Source organism: Chiloscyllium plagiosum, unplaced genomic scaffold, assembly GCF_037043375.1.
Source record: "Chiloscyllium plagiosum isolate Xiang-an unplaced genomic scaffold, Cpla_swu_hap1 HiC_scaffold_9, whole genome shotgun sequence".
Classification (NCBI taxonomy): Eukaryota; Metazoa; Chordata; class Chondrichthyes; order Orectolobiformes; family Hemiscylliidae; genus Chiloscyllium; species Chiloscyllium plagiosum.
Genome location: NW_028270147.1, coordinates 32,034,638 through 32,056,795, shown reverse-complemented (window position 1 = coordinate 32,056,795; position 22,158 = coordinate 32,034,638). Strand labels below are relative to the sequence as shown.

At 40.9% G+C, this 22,158-nt stretch overlaps 1 protein-coding gene across 1 annotated transcript; it reads left to right on the top strand.

Annotated features, from left to right (window-relative positions):
* The first annotated feature begins 5,904 nt into the window (after positions 1-5,904).
* On the top strand, positions 5,905-10,858 carry ptger4c (prostaglandin E receptor 4 (subtype EP4) c). Its single transcript, XM_043700087.2, has 2 exons — positions 5,905-6,741; positions 10,235-10,858. The coding sequence occupies exons 1-2, from the start codon at positions 5,905-5,907 to the stop codon at positions 10,856-10,858; spliced, it is 1,461 nt and encodes a 486-aa protein (XP_043556022.1).
* Positions 10,859-22,158: the final 11,300 nt, after the last annotated feature.

Genomic DNA, 22,158 nt, shown 5'->3' with positions numbered 1-22,158 from the left:
CAACTGAGGGAAGAAGCTTTGTTTTTTAATTGCGTCTATCCACACCCCTCATAATTTAATACACCTTCATCAGGGTGCCCCTCAACCCTCTCTGTCCCAAGAAGAAAAACCTGAGCTTATCCAACCTCTCTGAAATGCTCCATCCTGGATAACAGTCTGGAACAAATATTTCAGATTTTTGAAAATGAAACTTTGATAATTGGGTGTATTTGGCAGCAGGTAAATTGTTGATGCTAGTTCAATAGGCAATGGCTTGAGAGCAGGATGCATCTTTCACAACTTTAACAAGGCCACTACGTTCCATACCAACAGTCTGTTTGACATCCGGTACCATCCCCAATTGTCACAGCTTTATACATTCTTTACCTTATTAACTAATATATATTTAAACTGTTGATTCTTAACAAACTCAATAAATAGAAAATTAATTATAGATTGTTGATTGACTATATTAGTTAATAATGTTGGCAAGCCCCCTAAACTGAACAGTACTTTGTCTTTATATTAGGAAGTCTGGCTATACTTGAGGTTGGTAGGTATTCAAATTTATCCAAAGGCACTGAAGGCAAGTGGGAATTGCAAAGACACTAACCATAATCTTCCAATCTCTTCTGATACAAGAGTAGTGCCAGAGGACTGGTGAATTGCAAGTATTACACCCTTGCTCAAAAATGTAGGTAAGCCAAGCAACAACAGGCCAATTAATTTAATCTCAGTGGTGGGAAATCATTTTGAAACAATCATCTGAAACAAAATTAATAGTGAACTGGATAAAAGCGCATTAAGAAATCCAGCACGGATTTGTGAAGAGCAAAACATGTTCAATTAATTTGGCAGCATCTGTGAAGAGAAAACCGTTAATGTTTCATGCCCAGTGACCCTTCTTCAGAACCAGACCCAAACCTTTAACTCTGTTTTCTCTGCATCGATGCTGACAGACCTGCTGAGCTTCTCCAGAAATTTCTGATTTTTTTTTTTCAGATCCAAAATTCAGTTCTTTTATTTAAATAATTTGATTGAGCTTAACAATTAAGTAACAGAAGATAGTTGACATCTTGGATTTCCAAGACATATTTGAAATATGCCTCACAGGAGACTTCTCAGCAAGTTTTACCCTTTAATGTTTGAGTTTTATTTTGCAGCAAGTTACCTGAAGGTAAGACTTATCTAATGTTGCAGTGAAGGAAATAGCATCGTGGCCAGGAACTGCATCTCCTTAACTTATCAGATTGAATGATTTTCAAACTAATAGTGCAAGGGCTGGGAAGGATCTGAAAAATGGAGTCCAGTTAATGAAATCAATGTAGAATGAGGTACAGAAAGAAAAGTGGAGGGAAGGAAAGAAAGATCAGACTAAGAGAGAGAGAAAATACAGAATGGAAAATCAAATATAAATTACATTTTTGTTATTTCCAACAATTCGAAGCTGGAGAAAGAAAACTTTATGTTAATATTTGTTATTTTTCTGTGGCAGAGGTGTAATTGGAGTAATTGATATCTCAAAGTTTGTCATGTCATTGAGAGACAGAGTACTTTGGCTTGAATGAATAAGACCGGACTTTCTGCAGAATGTTTCATGAACATCTGCTGCGCAAATCCAGCTTTCATGCAGTTCAATGGTGATCCAGAAGAAAGATGCTTTTGAGAAGCTAACAGTTGAACAGTACATTGGACAACAAGTTTTAGTTCTTTTTAAGGATATTGCCCCTGACAGAAATTGCTGTAGCACTTGCACAGAAATAATGTTGAGTACCATTAGTCTCTCTGTTACTTTGACCGAAAATATTTGGTATTGTCTTCCTGAAAATTGTTTCCAGTATGGCGCATCTCTTGAGTAAGAGTTCTTAGGTCGTCCTGAGCCTCTCCAGAAAGCATTCAAGTAGCAATTGGCATCTTTAATTAGCAAGAAAGTTGTTTTCAGTGAGGCAATCTTTTATAAATGCCGGAAAAATACTTCTATTAAGTATATTATACATAAATGAGCTCAAAGTAATGTGCATGTAGCATTTTGATTCAATTTGCACAAGTCATCATATACTCTTTCATGTATTACAGAAATGACACAGCTCATTAATGTCAAATATTGGTGGAAAATATATTCTGAAATTAAGATAAAGGGAAGAAATGTTAAAATAGAATTTGTAGATAGGAAAATAGTAATTTATGTAAACAATAGAGCAAGAAATGCATATTTATGTACTCTCAATTGTTGAAATGAAGCTGAACTGGATTTGTTGTATATCTGATATCTTCCAAACCTGAGTCTATCACAGTAACGGTGGCTGAAAGGTACAACTCATCTCTTCCAATTCTGGCCCTTTAGACACAAATTGAATAATGCACTCAGGGAACAGAATGCTTACAACCATCCAACCTCTGACTCATCTAGAGCTTTTCTCAGTAGCTGAAAAGGTGAAGGCAGACAATTCTTTACTCTTGTATTGAAATCCTCTTGCATTAAATGCCAGCATACCATTTACCTTCCTAATTACTTACTGCATCTGCATTCTGGCTTTCAGTTATTCATGCAAGGGGACATCCTGGTCCCTTCAGAGGGCAAGATTTGCCAATTTAAGAAATGCTCAGCACTTCTGTTTTTCCTTACAATATTTTTCTCACATTGTTATTTTATCAGCTGTGCTTGTGCCCAGTGCCTTAATCTGTCCCAATCCCATTGCAGCCTTTTTGCACCTTCCTCACAATTTACTTTTCTACCTGATTTTGTGTCATCAGAAAACTTGGAGATATGCTGTCCACATCTAAGTCTTTTTTTTTAATTCACCGATAAAATATGGGCAAAGCTGGCTGAGCCAGCATTTTTTGTTCATCTCAAGTGGCCCAAAGGGCAACTAAAATTCAACCACATTGCTGTGGGTCTGGAATCACATGCAGGTCAGATATGGATGTCAGATTTCCTTCCCTAAAAGACATAAATGATCCTGATTTTTTTTTTTCAACTGTCATCATTCCTTTTTTTTTAATTCAAGATCTATTTATTATTGCATTCAAATTTCACTTCTGTCATTGTGTGTTTTGACCCCATGTCCTAGAATATTAACCTAGGGTTCTAGATTAGTAGTTAAGGTGAGATATTGCCACTGCCTAAGTACAACACCACTCCCCAACCCCACCCTCTCTGGCCCACATAATCTCACTTAGAGTAGAAATTGCTGGGTCCAAGCTCAGGCTGGTCCACTTGTCACAGCCTGCCAACCTGGGAATTCCTTTTTGTTTTCTGTCCATGGACCAATCCACGTCAGTTTATCACCCTCATTTTAGGCCGTCCAAAATGGTGACAAAGATAACAGGCCAAGCAAGCTCATCCGTTCCCATCTGCTTTCTTTTTTTTTCTTTTTACTTCTCTTTTTCTTTTTACTTCTCTTTTTCTTATGCTTTTCTTTTCTTTGTCAGGTTAGTCAGCTGCATTAGCATAGCAGCAAGACCATGCTGTGCACAGAGCGGTGGCATCCTCCAGGTGGTCGGAGGTGGTGGCTTTGACAGCAAGGATGCCCTCCTGGCAATTGGAGGCAGCAACCGTGGTGGTAAAATTTCTATAGCGATCAGAAATGGCGATCGGAGGTGGCAATGGTGACAAAAGACTCTCCAAGATGGCGGCACCAGTGACATCTTTGAGGAGGGTGGCCAGAGGGGAACTCTTGGCATCACAGTGGCTTGGCTTGGCCTGGCAGCAGAGCCAGAGACTCCTGGTTGCAGTAGCCCTCTGTGGGGACTCCTGGCATTGGTGAGGCTGCCTGGATCAGGGACTCCTGGCATCATCAAGGCAGGAGAGGATGGATGGCCCAGAGCAGGGACTCCTGGTTAGCAGTGGGGCAGCAGCAGCAGCTGAGGTAGGGACTCTTGGTTGTGGGTTGAGTGTGGGTTCAGCACGGGACTCAGCATCAGAGAGGTGGGCCCAGCAATGAAAAGATGGTGCCTAAAGAGTGGCAACTCCAACAATTGCAGGTCCAGAGCAGATGTCAGTGGGATGATAGAAGAGGGATGAAGGTACAGGTACCATTGGTGAGACAACTCAAGACTCATGGTGGAAGCGGTGGAATGAAGATATACTCTCCTTCTGTTATATCTTTTTACACTTTTTATTCTTAAACTATTTAAAATGGTGTTGGATTTTACTGCATTATTCACTGTAAAATGAACTGGACAATAAATCAAATTCAATTCATTGCTGCAATAATGTAGAGCCTTGGTCAAACCACACTTGGAATATTGTATCAAGTTTTGACCTCCCCACTTAAAGAAGAATGTGTCAGTCTTCGGGGTGCAACTGGTCTGTTGACTGAAAAGTTGATGGTTCGAGACTATCCATGGAAAAAAAGCTTATTCCTTTAAGGGAGTGGCAGTGGACTAGTGATATTGGTCCTGGCCTGGTAACCCAGAGCCTCAGGGAAATGTTTCTACCATGGCAGATGGTGAAATTTGAATTTGATTTTAAAAAATCTGCAATTAGAAACCTAGCACCAATGCTGACCATGTAACTAACTTTGATTGTCATAAAGACCCATCTAGTTCACCATTGTCCTTCAGAGAAGCAAATCTGCCATTGTCATTGAGTCTGGTCCACATGTGCCTCCTGACCCATAGTAATATGGTTGACTCTTAGCTGCTCTCTGGGCAATTAGGGGTAGCCAATAAATGCTAGCCAGCCAGTGTGGACACATTCCACACATAAATAGTGAAAAAAATACTCGCTCAAGAGGGAGTGCAATAAAGATTCCTTCGCTAGAGCTCTGGAATTGTGGGAATGATCTCTGAGGAGCTGCTGAAGTGACTGGGCTTGTATTCTCTCGGGTTGAGAAGCATGATAGGTCATCTCATTGAAATACATAAAACTCTAACAGATAGATGCAGCAAGCATTGTTTGGGGTTTAGAACCGTGAAAGACAATCTTCGAATAGCAGACAGCATCAGGGGTTGGAGAAGTCAAAGTTTCGGATATAACCCTTCTTCGGGATCCGAAACATTGACTTCACCTCCTGATGCTGTCTGCGTTGTTGTATTCTTCCAGCCTCCTATTTGTCTCACCAGTCTGGTTTGGCAGAATGGCCTGTTTGCAACTAAGGTTAATTCTGTGACTTCATATTTATTAATTGGATTGTTTTATTATGTCAGTTGGTGCGCTTTAATCCGCACTTAAAGTAAAGGATTTTAAATACCCAGTGTTGATCAATTTCTCGATCTGATTGCTAAGGCCACCAGATATTGCTCTGAAACTCATATTTCTTTCTATTTAACATTGACCTTCATTCTTCGGTCTACTTTGGATTTTTTTTGACTCAAACCATGCTGGTTGCCTTTTCCCCATCCCTCTTCATCACTCGTTATCCGTAAAGCATTTTGATTGCATTTTTACAACCCTGAACTTGTCCAGTTTTCCTTTCAACGCGTCCGTGCCGCTTCTGGGCGTTGGGGGTCCCACAGTCAGCATTATCCGGACCTTCCTCCTGGTTGGGGATACAGAGATGCAGTTTGTGCAGGTGGCGGGGGAGGAGAGAGGGAGAGAGAGAGCTCCCGGCAGATTCCACGCCGTGGTGCCGCTGTCTAGTTGCTGTTGTGACATCCGAGATGGTGACGTCTGAGCTCTCCACTCGTGTCACTGGCAGGAGGCAGCTACGGATTTAAAAAAGAGAGCGCGGTCCGAGAGACTCAGAACAGGAGTGAACAGAGCAGCTACACCGCGTTACAGCGCAGAGCGAGAGAGGGGCAAGACCTGGGCAGGGCACAGCTTTTGGCTGCCTGTTTGTGTGTGTGTGAGAGAGAGATCTGCTGTTTCCACACCAGTGAGCGCTAGTCACTGGCTGTTTGCACCCCTCCCTCACTCCCAGCCCCCCCCCCCCCCTCTGCCTCCCTGATGAAGCTGCTGTCAGTTGCATCTTGCTCGGGAGGATGCTGACCACCACCATGGCTGAGCCTCTGAGCCAGGCGAGCTGGGAGCAAGTCAATGACACCTCGATCAACAGCTCGGCCGTCTCCTTAAACATCAAGTCCAGCCAAGTGGTGACCTCTGCCAGTATGTTCACCATCGGGGTGGTGGGCAACCTGATTGCCATCGTGGTGCTGTGCGTCTCCAAGAAAGAGCAGAAGGAGACCACTTTCTACACGCTGGTGTGCGGGCTGGCAGTAACGGATCTGCTGGGCACCTGCTGTACCAGCCCGGTGGTGATAGCCACCTACCTAACCCAGCAATGGCCCGGCGGGCAGCCCCTCTGTCACTTCTTCTCCTTCTCCATGCTGTTCTTCGGCTCGGCTGGCATGACCATCCTGTGCACCATGTCCATCGAGCGTTACCTGGCCATCAACCACGCCTTCTTCTACAGCCAGTACATTGACAAGGCTCTGGCCAGGCTGGCCCTGATGGGAGTCTACTTGCTCAACCTGGTCTTCTGCATCCTGCCCTTCTTCGGCCTGGGCAACAACGTCCGCCACTTCCCCGGGACCTGGTGCTTCCTGGACTGGAGATCCAACAGCACGGTGTCCGCCTCCTACACCTACATCTACGGAGGCTTCAGCGCCTTCCTGATCCTGGTGACCGTCCTGTGTAACCTGTCCGTCTGTGCTACCCTCATCAGCATGAGGAAGAAAGCCATGGGGAGGGGAGACGCTGCTGCTCCCGGCAGCTTCAGGGGTCGCCGTTTCCCCCACCTGGCCGCCGCCGAGATGCAGATGTTCTGGCTCTTGGTTCTCATGACCATCGTCTTCCTGGTGTGCTCCATCCCCCTGGTAGTAAGTGACGAGGAGTATCCAAACTAAAACACCTTTTTTTTGTTCATTGAGAGAGTTTTTCTCTGATTACTATCCCCAATATAGGCGACAAAACGTTTAATGGAAACATTTGCACTTGATTAATGGCTATTTCTAGACAGACTTTAGATGACCCTTTGAGAAACTGCATCGACCTATAGTTGCCACCCCAATCAGATACTTTTGGTGAAAATTCTCCGCTTTATATTTTAACCATTGGAATGCCGTGGTCTTACTTCAGTTCACAGGGCAACTGTTGTTAAAACATCTCAATTCTTAGAAGTGAAAGATCCATTTATAAAAGCTCCGATATGTTATTGTATGTGGAGTAGGTCTAATGGTATTATGGTTGGACTGTTAATCCAGACACCACGGTAACAGAACCGAGGTTCAAATCCCGCCACAGCAGATAGTGGAATTTGAATTCAACAAAAAAGAGTCTCATTATGACCACGAATCCATTGTCATATGTTCCACTAATGTTCTTCAGGGAAGTGAACTGCCATCTTTACCTGTTTTATGTGACTCCAGACCCACTCCAAAGTGGTTAACACTTAATTGCCCACTGAGCAACGAAGGATGGGTAATAAATGTTGGCCTAGCCAGAGACACCCTCATGCAGTGATATTTTTAAAAAAAATTAATATAGCTTGTAATATCAACCCCAAAAACATTCAACACATTTGTATTTAATATTACTATTGAAATGCGAGTGCAGTATGAGTATATTTGCCTTTAAACAGAAACATCTTCAATCAGATTATATCACACCTGGAAAGTGACTTTCTGACATCTAAGTGATCTAAGGTGGTACCCATTTTATGACGTACATTTTGAGAAAAACACCAGTTAAAATTGCAGCATTTGCAGTCTTATTTATATAGTGCATCAAAATATATGGTGAAGGTATGATCTATACACATACCACTTGAGAAAAGGGAACTTTTCAGTTGTCTGTAGTTATTGACAGTGCTAAGCTCTGCTTGTTAAAGTTACAATCAATTCCAACTATGACTGTGTAACCAATCATAGTAAGTTTTGGATGCTATTAATTATATAGAAGTCAACATTTGGAGATGCCAGTGTTGGACTGGGGTGAACAAAGTTAAAAATCACACAACACCAGGTTATAGTCCAACAGGTTTAATTGGAAGCACTAGTTTTCGGAGCGCTGCTCCTTCAATTATATAGAAGGCATGGTTGATTCTGATTGTGCTCGTGGATAAGCCATTGTTCCCTGACACCACTGATGTAATTCTACATCACATAATCTCCACTTTTCCAAAAGTGTGATGTCCAGAGTTGACTCAGTTCTCCAGTTGAGGCTGAACCAATGATAAGGGTTTTGCATCCAATGTCATATATATTCTCAAACAGTATTTGATGCAATGTTTTGTAATCGATGAATTAATAAAATTACAGGTAATGGAATTAAAGGGAAAGTGCAAAAAGGGCAAAAAATACTTAGGAGACAAAAAATGTCATACAGCAACAAACAAGTTATTTTTCATATTTATAGCTAGTATGGACAGATGTCCCACAGGGCCATTCTGATGACTACTGCTCATTTTGATATTCTGTATATAAATACATGGACGTGTGAATACAGGGTGTAATTTCAATGTTTGCAGACTGTGCACACTTTGGAAATGTAATAAACAGTGAAGAATAGAACAGTGAACTTCTCATATTCGTGGATAGACTGTTGAAATGGAAAGACATAAGACAGCTGAAATTCAAATCAAAAATCTCTGAAGTGGTGACTTTTTTGAGGAAAGATGTAAATTCTATGGTACAATTGTAAACTGAGTGCAGGAACAGACAGCCTGTCCAGAAATAATCATAGTCAAGATTGATAAGGCTGTTGAATAAATAATTGTTTCCATAAATTGAGTTTGAAAACAAGGAATTTAGAGATTTATCCATCATTGGTTCAGCCTCAACTGGAGAACTGAGTCAACTCTGGACATCACACTTTTGGAAAAGTGGAGATTATGTGATGTAGAATTACAACAGTGGTGTCAGGGAACAATGGCTTATCCACGAACACAATCAGAATCAACCATGCCTTCTATATACATTTATATAATTATATTTACATGAACTACTTGTTTGTCTTATTTCTAATTTCAGTTCTCCTGTATTTTCCTAATTCAGTTTATTTTTCCCCTGTGATGAACTTCATATTTACTATACTTGCTTTTTCCGAATCATTAGGTCCATATCTTTGGTAAATCAGAAAACTCTAGCTCTGCATTCCATTCCTTTCCCCCTCCTCTGTGCAGTCTATATCCAAACTATCACTTCTGTGAAGAAATACCACTGCTCGAGTATCCCTTGATGTGTTTAACTTTGATTTAAATCCAGTTGTGCTAGAGTTCTTTTCCACCTCCCTGAAATTGCCATACTCTAGTTAAGTATGTCTATCTTTGATTGTGTTGACCTTTTCCATAACTACTTGGCCCCTTTAGAAATAAAAGATTGAAATTTCAAAATAATTGCTTTGCCAAATTAATAAGCAATCATTTTATTAAAAACATGTTGAACTTCAAGTATGAAATGCTAAATATTGCATTCCAAATAAAAAGCAAGGAAATTGCAAATGCTGAAAATTCAAAATAAAATGGAAAATGTTGAAAGTGCATGGCAATTTATTAGTACAGGTGTCTGGAAGGAAGTGTTGATGTTTGATTGTACAAAAAAATTTGGAAGATCTCTTGCTACTAATAGGATTTAGCTCATATTGAAAAAATGATGTGTGATGTCACAAGTTTCTTATCTACACTATCTGCTTACAAAATTTACCCTAACAGGACTTATATTTAAAATATTAACATTTTTAAAAATCATTTTACATGCTAGAGATACTGCAATACGTTTTTGGCACTTGCTATTTTCATGTCAAGTTTATCTACATTATTAATATCAAAATAGCAGATTTATGGTGAAGTAGTCAATTGCATTATAATTAAACAATTTATCCATTTAAAATAAAATCATTAGAAGAAACATTTTGTTCTTTCACGGGATGTTGGTGCCTTTGGCAAAATATTTGTTACCCATCACTAATTCCTTGGTGAGCCACCTTCCTGAACCACTGCGTTCTATCTAATAAAAGTACACCCACAGTGCTATTAGGAAGGGCGTTCCAGGATTTTGTTCCAATAACAGTGAATAAATAGTGATATATTTCAAAGTCAGAAGTGGTGACCCCATGTATCTGCTGCCATTGGCTTTTTAAATAGTATATATTGTGGATTTGGAAGGTGCTGTTAAAAGAGACCTGACAAAATGTTGCAGCATCTGTGGAGAAGTCAACACAACATTTCAAGTCCAAGACTTTCCATGAAGGAAAGATATTAAAAGAAGAACCGAATTTGATAAAGTGGAATGGAAATTGCTTTTGCTGATTTATGCCATACTCACTTAGGTTATGAGATTAAGTACTTAAATCAATTTGCTTTTGTTTATTCAGATACGCATTTTTGTGAATCAGCTGTATGGCCCTGCACAGCTCCAGGCAGGTGAGAAGCTACATTATCGCGGCGATCTTCTAGCCATTCGTTTTGCCTCGTTCAATCCAATCTTGGATCCCTGGGTGTATATCCTCTGCCGGAAAAAGCTTCTTACCATGGGGTGTGAGAGACTGAAGCGAACGGTGGGTGCTGCAAAGGATGGCCAATCACGCAGGGTGGGTTGGGCCAGCGGCCAGCAGACACCACTCTCATGCCCTAACAGTATTGCTACCAGCTATGCCTCACTACAAATAAAAGATGAAAGCAAAATGTTGCATGGGAAAGCCTGCCACAGAGCTGCTAACTTGACTCATTCATTCACAGACTTCACAAACCAGCAACTGTGGGAGGCCGTAGCTCACCCTTTCAGTATCCCTGATGAGAATCACACTGGCATCACTAAGACTCGTTCTGAAACCCCTCCACAGTCTAATGCCATTGTTTGCACAATATTAAAGGAAACTACGATATCAGATGTCAGTGCACAAAACAACACTGCTCTGAGCCAGGAGAGGAGAATGTTTGACATTTTGAATTGCACTTTAAGTACACCTTCATCATGCATATCAGAGAGAAGTATTTAAAAGGAAAGATTACTTTTCTAAAGTGTTGGACACTAATTTATAAACTTTGAAAATATCAAGCAGCAATCTAATTTTGGCAGGATTCCTCTTGTCATAATTTTAATAACATTTTGAACACTGAGGAAAGGTTAAGATGATATTATACAATCCACTCCAGTCATACATGTAACTAATTATAGATCTTAACTGAAATCACTTGACATTAATGGGTTGATAATGGCCTCAGAATGGGGTCAGTCGCCTTACTTCCACCTTAACTTCAACAAAGCGGCTACCAAAAGCTTGTACAAGGTCTATTGGACACTGAAAGTGCCTAACTGTTTCATGTATATTAACTGGACTCTATGGTAGTTGTCATTGTTTGGAAATCATAGAAGCAGGCTATTCAGCCCACTGAATCTGCACCAGTCTTCCAAACAGCATCCTCCCCATACCACCCCATCCCTGCATTTACCATACCAATCTACCAAACCTGCATATCGCCAGACACCATGGATAATATAGGATGGCTAATCCAATTAACTTGCACATCTTGGACTTTAGGAGGAAACCAGAGCACCCAGAGGAAACCCACACAAACACAGGGAGAATGTGTAAATGTCACATGGACAGTTGGTCAAAGCTGTGAACCACCATGCCACTCATTTTCCATAAACTAAGCTGAAACAGAGATACAGCCAAATTAAGTTTGACATTCTTTTGTGGGCCAGGAGAATCAGTAATGCATCTCTGGATCCCACATTAATATTTGGGCCGTTACTTCATGAAGATTCCCTTCCCATGATTACACTTGCTCTCCCCGTGCATTTACCTTTTTTTGCTGACTGGGATTTCCGATTCAATTAGATCTTGCTTGACATTCATTTGACTCACCGGCCCATTGTTACTTAGCCGTGGACTCAATACTACTTGCAAGGTCCCCTCCAAGTCACTCACTATCCTGACTTGGAGACATATTGCCGTTCCTTCACTGATGCAGGGTAAAAGTCCTGAAACTCCCTCCCTAAAAGCATTGTCGGTCAACCTACAGCACGTGGACTGCTGCAACTCAAGAAGACAGCTCACCAACAACTTCTCAAGGGCAACAAGGGATGGGCAATAAGTGCTGGCCAGCCAGTGGAACTCATATCCCACGAATGAATGAAAAGCATGATGTTTCCTTGTTTTGAGTACCATTGCCCAAAATTCAAAACCAGCCACATAATCATCTCAGTTACAAAAATCTCAATTTTCAGAGTGAATTTAATGTCCTCCCTGTGGAATGTTTGGTAGTGGGATGGGCTTTCAGTCGAGCAGAGAATGTTGGATGGTGACCTAGAGTCTTCCCATGTCTGTCCTCATTTTTTCATTTGGAAAGGCTCATGGACAGCCTTCCTGTTCTGCTGCCAATTGAACCCCTGAAGTAGGTGATAAATTAATGACATTCAACCAGTGTTGAGTTGGGGTCTCACTATGTGAGAAGCCCAATAATCATTCTTGTCAGGATTGCTTATGGGTTTTCAAAAGAGCTGTCCTTGGGAAAGGTGGGGAGCCCTCAAAAAAAGGCAGTCAGTTCCTGCTCAGGGGATCTTCTCTTTGGAAAGGAGTCTACTATAAACCTTAGAGTCATAGAGTCATAGAGATGTACAGCATGGAAACAGACCCTTTGGTCCAACCAGTCCATGCTGACCAGATATCCCAACCCAATCTAGTCCCATCTGCCAGCACCCGGCCCATATCCCCTATCCCCATGGAAAAGACTTTGTCTATTTATCCTATCCATGCCCCTCATAATTTTGTAAACCTCTATAAGGTCACCCCTCAGCCTCCAAAGCACCTTATTATAATCACTTCCTCTACTGCCAGACCCCTCTCCAACAGCCCTTACCATGATACCTCCCCCAATGCGCCCACCCGACACCCCCATTTACTCACCTGTACTCCTGGGTCCTTTGGTAATCCTGGGCAGTAGTTCAGTGCAACTCCCAACATCAGTCACCACTGTGCTGCTGAGCAATAGTGATCTGCTGGCTCTTGATTGGCCAGCAACCCTCGTGGAGACCAGCAGACCTTTATGAGTGGGATCTCCATCCCCAGGCTCCTTGACCCCAGGGAAAATTCAGCACTGCCCAGATCTGAGACTGATTGACATTGCATTTTGGAGCCTTTCTGAAACGAGGAGCTGTATGCTCTCACAGTCATAGAAACTGGTGAAAGTAATAAGGTCCAGTTTTGTTTATTCTCCAAAATTAATCACAAAAGCAACTGACAAAACTAAAGCAAAGGGAGTAGCTTTGTAACATTGTTACCTAAACAGTACAGAATTTAAATACGCATTATCTAATAACTTTCCAGGCCATAACCATTAGAGTTTTGCACTGTACTCGATTATGACTACCAGTCAGTTCACTGGCACAAGAGTGAAAAGAAATGTCCCATCAAAGACTGGAACCACGGTGGCCTGTGAATTATTATTAAGACCTTATCAGATACTAGCGTCACACTCTTATTACATCAGTTTGTGAATTCTATTCAGCATTTACCAGAGAATTGCCTGGTGCAGTGGTGAATAAATGCTTTATTATATTATCAAGATGTTTCAAAGCATTTCACTACCAGGGAACATCTTTGAAGTAACAATATAAAGTGCTGAGAACACATCTCAGGTCAGCTTGACCCTCTTGGGAAAACAAAAATGTTTACACTTCAGTTTTAAATAAGGGCCAATACCAAAGGTTCTCTCCACACATGTGACTAACTTGATGTATGCTTTTAGCAGTTTCTATTTTAGTTTCAGATTTCTAGCATTTCCAATAGTTATACTTTTCTTGATTACTTCTGAAGTACAATCACTGTTGTGGTGTCAATACCATCCAGTTCACAACAGTGGTTCAGTGGTTAGCACTGCTACCTCACAGTGCCAGAAATTTGATTTGATTCCACCCTCAGGTGACTGGCTGTGTGGAGTTTGCACATTCTCTCTGTGCCCGTGTGGGTTTCCTTCCGGTGCTCCAGTTTCTTCCCATAGTCCAAAGATGTACAGATTAGGTGAATTGGCAATGGTAAATTGCCAGTAGTGTCCAGGGGTATGTGCAGACTGTGTGGATTAGCCATGGGAAATGCAAGATTATAGGATAGGGTGGCTGGATGCTCTTCAGAGAGTTGGTGTGGACTCAATGGACCAAATGGCCTGCTTCTACACTGTTGGGATTCTATGATTAGACCAGTAATCAAATACTATCTGGACTATGATAGAAACTGGCTATAGTCCAGCAATGGAATACTATCCATTCAGTTAATTTGGAGACTGTCACTAAGTAAGTGTGAAGATGGAGTAATTGTGGAATAACTTTTAGAATTAATAGCGCCTGATCTATAATAGCGTGGACAAAAACCATCTACTTTTATGGAACTTACCTGCAATATTTTCCATCCTTTCCTCTCTAATCTTCAAACTGGTCAGCCTATTGGTTAAGCAAACAGAAGTATGACTCACTACCAAGGCTCTTTCAATGTTACACTTTAAATGACCAATGAGACCAGCAGCTGACATGTCTTGCCCGGATATGACCATTGAATTAAAAATAAACTCTCTAAATTTTATAAACCAAAACAGAAATTGCTGGAAAAACTCAGCAGGTCTAGCAGCATCTGTGGAGAGATATCAGAATTAACATTTTGAGTCTGGTGACCCTTCTTCAAAACTGTCCAGAATGATTCTGAGGAAGGGTCACTGGACCCAAAAGTTAACTCTGATTTCTCTCCCCAGATGCTGTCAGACCTGCTCAGTTTTTCCACCAATTTCTGTTTTTATTTCTACATTTCTTTCATTTTTTTCCCCCAAATTTTATCCCTGACACTCAGAGTGTTGCCTGCTCAGAGTTCCATTGCCATAAGCTGCTAAATAGTTCTCCATGCAAGTGGAGGATGAACATTGAGTCAAATAGGTAAATTAGCAATCTATTTTACCATAGGAATCACCAGTATTGAGTCAAGTTCTGTCCTTGACATATAGCTGCTTATGCAATACATATTCAGCAGGATGTATCAAACCGCCATCAGGGAACAGAATATTAGTAGGTTATACTCTGTCAAACTCAATGCATTGAGACCATTTGAAAAATTTGAACCTGTGTCTATGATTTAGTCACAGAGCTGCCTGAAATGTATCCTCCACTTCTTCGTAAGAGGACATGGAGTCCACTCTTCACTGATTGTTGGCTTGTGAGAATTTGCTGGTGAAGCCTCCCATGACCAATACTGCATATCCACGTTCCATACACTGTACTGACACTGTAGTAAGGCATATTTTTAATTTATTATAGTGAAGTGTCTAATGTTTACCTGTAATTTAGGATCAAACTGCAGCAATTTCTCTTATTACCAAGCATTCAATTGTAAAGATGTTTCTTGTGTCAAGTTTGTTCGATTTCCATCTACAACATTGCATGCTGGAAGAGGCTGCACATGTATGTCATTGAATTGTTTTCTTTATTTAAAGACTTTCTCTTGGATGAATAAATTATGTAAAATATTTTTATGTTCAATAAAAAAAATTTACAAATAAAGAAATCTATAGATGTTCTGATTTGAACTGATGTTATTACTTGACATGTCAAATTGCAGAATGAAACCTGGATTTATGGATCACACTTTGATTTGTTTTTTATTTTTACAAAAGAGTCTCTTGCTAAAAATTGAGCAATGCTGCAGATTTTGCTTTAAAACAAAACAAAAGTTTATTAACAAAAGATATAAAGATGAAATAGAATAAATTGAACCATCCACTTATAATGTAAATTCATTGATTTTAAACATACAGTAAGAATATAATCGAATTATTCCAAAAATGCTAATTTATAAATTAAAAATAAAACAATAACTCTTGCACAGTACTGAAAAACACACCTTATTTTATACCCAAAAACATCATTCATGCAGTTCTTACAGCAGAGTTCCTGTTTTTAACACCTCAATGGATTTAAGTCACTCATGACTTCAAATTATTGACAGGAACTGCAGATAGCTTTTTCCTGTAGCTATTATACATCTGAGTTTAAATATACTCAGCTTAATCTATCCAGCATTTTATTCTAACTCTCCTTGGTCTGAGACTAACATTAACCTTTCATTCTAAGGTAACCTAATTCAGTATAAACTTCCCTTCTGAGGAACACTGGTCAATGCAGCCATCTTCATCCAAGAACTGCACGAGATTGCTTCAAAGTAAAACTAAATTTAAAAAATGCGCCTCTCCAAATTTTTTCCTTGAGCTTAATAATGAAGCTCCAGAAGTCATTGTCAAAACTTAAGGCTCTATTTACTTTACGGGGTTGCAAAGCAATCTTGTGTAAACAACAATCCATTAGTGGTGCACAAAATGCATTTAATTCTAAAGCGAGGCCTCAAAAATGTTTAAAAGAAATCACCATAACAACAGAAATACTTACAAGTTAATTATCAACTTCTACACATAGAACACCCCTACATTACTGACTCAAAAACCAAAAGCCCAAACCTACAATAAATGATCCTAAGATATATATTATGTTAAAAATCCATCTATACCATAGTGTAATGGTTGGCATTTCACTGAGAAAAATATTCTGTTTACTAAAGAGTAAAGAGAGCGATAAGAGAACTGTGAAATCTATTAAATTGGTTCAGAATAGAAACATTGTTCATTCATTGCTCATCCAACCATTTGAGCCCATCCTGCCATTCAGCTCAATCTTTGCAGTGTTTACCCATTTTAGATCTACAATTCTTAGCATTCATACTTAACAAAAGTTTATCAATGTCAATTTTGAAATTTTGAACTAACCAATCCTCAATTTTATTTGAGGAGAACATTCTAACTTCCCATTACCCATTGTGTAAAAATATGCTTCTGAACATTGATCTGAATGACCAGGATCTAATTGAAAGATTGCGACCCTTTATTCTGGATTTCCCCATTGAAGGAAATGGTTTACACCATCACTTCTGGAAATCTTAAAGTAACTTTAAAATCTTCAATTCAATACCCTTTAATCTTTACTTTTCAAGGGAATACAAAAATGGCGTTGAATTCTACCAGAGAGTGACTGTGTCAATTTTCAAATCTTTGATGAAAGGTTTCTCTTCATGAGTCCTAGTGAGATTTTTCAAATTATTCTCTGAAACTTGCCTCATTATTTATGGACTACACCATTATGATACCATTCTCGTACTATTTTCCCTCTTGACAGCATCAGAAATATCACTGCTTGGACGTCTCTTTTTTTTCACCATTGTAAAGCCCAGCCATGCACTAATTCAGTCTCTTCCAGCCAGGAGTTGCACTATACACTGTGACATGGGAACCCAAAAGTAATGCTTCTGAGGGTACATCGGTGGCATAGCTGGCAATTTGTTTCAAATACAGGTGATATTGTGTTATATTGCTATTTAAGAGCCAAACGATACAGGGTACCCATTCATCACATAATTCCATGTTAGAACCCTGTCTAAGGGAGTGCTATGTTTTCCCCAATGCCCAGTATAGCCTGGCATCTTCTATTTGTTCACTGCAGGAGGAATAATAAACTAGAAGGCTTGCAAACTTTTATTGTTATTTGGCAACGGCAAAAGCAAAAAAGAAACAAACCAAAAATGGAGTCAGTCACTGCTCTTGGATGTGCCCTGAGATGTTGGTGACTGCTGGTCCAAGCTGGAGGAATGGAGGTACAAGCTGCAAACTGGAGTGACCAGGTCACCATTCTGATTTTCATGTCAGGAACTGTCATCATCTAATGTCTAACCGGTGTATAGGAGCGTATGAAACTCCAAATAATTGGAGCAAGGTTCGATACTAATGGTATATTAATACATGCAAGTAGGCCTCTTGCCACTCACTAGTGAGAGTCTTGTCTCACCATTCAAATTTTGATTAACTGATAGAGTGATTGATTTATTGTTGTCACATATACCGAGATACAGTGAAAAGTGTTGTTTTGTGTGCTATATTGGCAGATTGTACCATCCAAAGTGCATCAGGGTAGCAGAAGGGAGTGCAGAAAACAGTGTTACAGCTACAGTGAAGGTGCAGAGAGAGAAAGAGAAATATCAGAATTGACATTTGGTTACAGACTGGAACCTATTTCCTTCGACCTCAAGAATCTCATTATTGCCGAAGCTATCATAGTTTTCCTACTGATGTACCAATACCAACATCAATTATGGGATGACAATATTCTTCCCATTGTCTATGCAACACGTTCTAATAACTTTGTTTGAACATAATTTTGGTGAATTTATGATATCATTTTAAAAGTTAGGTTATTTCATAAAAATTAGACAAAACTTTGCATATTACTGATAAATTACTTGCATTTTATGCTTCATTTATTGTCCAGTTTCTTGTTAGTGATTACTTTTCTATTAAGATTTCGAGGACAAAAACAAGAACAGTGTAGGATTCAAGCCCACATGGAGGCAAGAGAGAATAGTGTAGTATATTAACAATGAAACAGCAATCTTCAAGTCTTAATCTTAGATATGATGGAGGCTGGTACAATCACAACATTTAAAAGGCATCTGGATGGGTATATGAATAGGAAGGGTTTAGAGGAATATGGGCCAAATGCTGGCAAATGGAACTAGATTAATTTAGGATATCTGGTTGGCATGGACGATTTGGACTGAAGGGTTTGTTTCCATGCTGTATAGCTGTATGACTCTAATTCAGCCCCATGGAATGCTTCTCCTGCAATATGTGGGAAATCAGGGACACTTCCAGTCTCCATTATGACAATGTATGCAGTAAGTGTGTTCAGCTGGACCTCCTGATTGATCACATGGAGAGGCTGTGGAAGGACGCACTATGAAGTATCCATGATGCTGAGGATATTGTGGATAGTATGTTTAGTGGGCTGTTCACACTACAGGCAAGGGTTACATAGACAAAAAAGCAATGAGTGATCATCAGGAAGAGTAGTAAGCATGGGCAGGCGGTGCAGGAGTCGCCAGTGGCCATTCCCCTCAGAAAATGGATTTACTATGTTGGATACTGGAGGAGTGATGGCCTCTCAGGGGAAAGCAGAAACAGCCAAGTTTGTGGCACCACAGGTGGGTTTGTTGCACAGTAGGGGAGGGAACAGACTGGGAGAATGGACTCAGTTGTAAGGGAACTGACAGGCTGTTCTCTGGCAGCAAACAAGACTCTCAGATGGTATGTTGCCTCCCTGGTGCCAGGTTCGGAGATGTCCCAGAACAGCTGCAGGACATTCTAAAGGAGGAGGCGAAAGGCCAGCAGTCATGGTTCATGTTGGCATCAACAACATGGATAAAACAAATCAGGAGTTTAAAGAATTAGGTAGTATATTAAAGAGGACAACTACTAAAGTTTTAATCTCCAGAATACTTCCAGTATCATTGTGCTACTGAGTATAGGAATATGAACATAGGTCAGATGAACATTTGGCTAAAGAGATGGTGTAGGAGTGAGGGCTTTAGATATTTGGATCATTGGAACAGCGTCTGGGGGAGGTGGGACCTGTACCAGCTGATTGTGTTGCACTTGAATCAGAAAGGGTCATTATCCTTGAGGGACGTTTGCTTGTACTGCTGGGGAGGTTTTCTCTTCATTTAGCACCCATCCTTAATTGCCCAAAGGCAGTGCAGAGTCAACCACAGAGCTGAGTCCCATGTAGGCCAGACCAGGTAAGGACATCAGCGAAACACATTTGGCAGGGGAATAGGGCACAGGTTTAAATAGCAAATGTAAAGGAGGGAGCTAGGCCCAATCAGAACAAGAACAAAGAACAAAGAAAATGTACAGCCCAGGAACAGGCCCTTCGGCCCTCCAAGCCTGAACTGACCCAACACATCTTCCTTACTTATGTCCACATGATCCAGATTAATCAAACATCTATCGCTAATTTCAACATTCATTATGTTCCACTCCTCAGTGAACACTGATGCAAAGTAATCATTCAGAATCTCACCCATTCTCTCAGGTTTGACACACAGCTTTCCTTTATTATCCTTTAATGGACTAATCCTTTCTCTAGTTACCCACTTGCTTCTTATATAAGAATAAAATGCTTTGGGATTCTCCTTAATTCTGCTTGCTAAAGCTATTTCATGACCCCTCTTAGCCCGCTTTATTCCTCATTTTAGACTTGTCCTACTCTTCCGATATTCTTCCATCAGATGTAGATGGAATGCTTGGACAGCCCAGGAACTGGAGAAGACATGATCAGGTAACATAGGAAGTATGGAAAGCTAACTTGTTCTATTTTATTGCAAAGAGCTTAACTGGTAAGGTATCTGACCTTAGCGCATTGATAGGCACACGGGAATGTAATATCATTGCACTCATTAGGCCATGGTTGAAGGAAGGACAGTACTAAGAATTCAACATTCCAGGAGATAGAAGTTTTGGGTGGGATAGGGGGAAAATAAGACAGGTGTGGCATTGCATTTGTTTCAAAGGAAACCAAGACTGTAGTAATGATGGGCGATGATATAAAAGGGTCTTTGAATGAATTGAATTGAACTTATTGCCACGTGTACCGAGGCACAGTGAAAAGCTTTGTCTTGCGATCAATACAGGCAAATCACAGAGTTAAGTGGCATAGATAGTAAATAATAGGTAAACAGCGGCAAAAACAAAAACACAGGTACAAGCGAATGTTAAGGGTTTGTGAGTCCATTCAGTATTCTAACAATAGTAGGGCAGAAACTGTTTTGAAACCAGCTGGTGCATGTGTTCAGGCTTCTGTATCTTCTCCCTGATGGTAGAGATTGTAGAAACACATTGTCAGGGTGGGATGAATCGTTTGAAAATGCTGGCGGCCTTTCCTTGACAATGGACCTGGTAGATGGATTCTATAGATGGGAGGTTGGCCTTTTTGTGATTGTCTGGGCTGAGTTCACCACTCTCTATAACTGTCTCTGATCTTGAATAGTCCAGTTGTCATACAGATAGTGATACATCCAGACAGAATGCTCTCGATGACGCACCTATAAAAGTGAGCAAGGGTAATCACCGTCATGCCATATTTCCTCAGCTGCCTGAGGAGAAGAGATGTTGTTGGCCTTTGTAACCAGTGCATCCACATGAAGAGTCCAAGAAAGCTTGTTGTGGATGACCACTCCCAGGAGCTTGACACTCTCCACTCATTCTACCTCTGTGCTGTTAATGTGTCGGAGGGCATGAGTAAAATCCCGCTGAAAGTCAATAATGAGTTCCTTGGATTTGCCTGCATTGAGAGCTAGGTTGCTCTCAGGGCACTATTTTTCCAGGTCTTCCACTTCCTGTTTATAGACTGTTTTGTCGGCGTCTGAGATTCGACTGACTATGCTGCTGTCATCGGCGAACTTGTAGATGTCATTAGTCTAGTATTTGGCTATGCAGTCATGGGTATACAGTGAGTACAGTAGTGGCCTGAGTACACACCCCTGGCTGACTTCAGTGCTGCGTGTTAGTGAGAATGAAATATTGTCCCCAGTCTCCATGGATTGTGGCCTGTGGGTCAGGAAACTGAGGATTCAGTTCCAGAAAGTACGGCTTAGTCCGAGATCACTAAATTTAGTCATCAGTCTTAGGGGATAACAGTCTTGAAGGCTGAACTGTAGTCAATGAGTAGCATTCTTACATAGTTGTTCTTGGTATCAAGATGTTCTAGGGAGAAGTGAAGGGCAAATGATATGGCATCTGACATGGATCTAGCCAAAAGTGAGGACTGCAGATGCTGGAGATCAGAGTCAAGATTAGAGTGGTGCTGGAAAAGCACAGCAGGTCAGGCAGCATCCAAGGAGCAGGAAAATCGCGTCGATAAACGTCGATTTTTCTACTCCTCGGATGCTGCCTGACCTGCTGTGCTTTTCCAGCACCACTCTAATCTTGGCTCTGACATGGATCTGTTGATCCGATAGGCAAATTGGAGTGTGTCAAGAGTAGTGGGGAGGCTGGAGTTGATTAATGCCATGACCAGCCTTTCAAAGCACTTCATGACCACCAACATTAGGGCCACTGGGCGGTAGTCATTGAGGCATACTGTGTGAGTCTTCTTGGACATAGATGATGTGGCCCTCTTGAAACAGGCAGGGACAGTGACCTGTTGTAGGGAGAGGTTGAAGATGTCCAAGAAGACCTCTGCCAGTTGATCTGTGCATGCTCTGAGTGAACAGCCTGGCACTCCGTCTGGTCCCATCGCTTTCTTTGGATTCACATGAAGGAAAACTGATCTGACCTCTGATGCAATGACTGTTGGGATAGGTTCGTCAGGATTTGTTGGAATAGGTGTTACCTCTCCGCCGAAATTCTGCTCAAAGCAAGCATAGAAGGCGTTGAG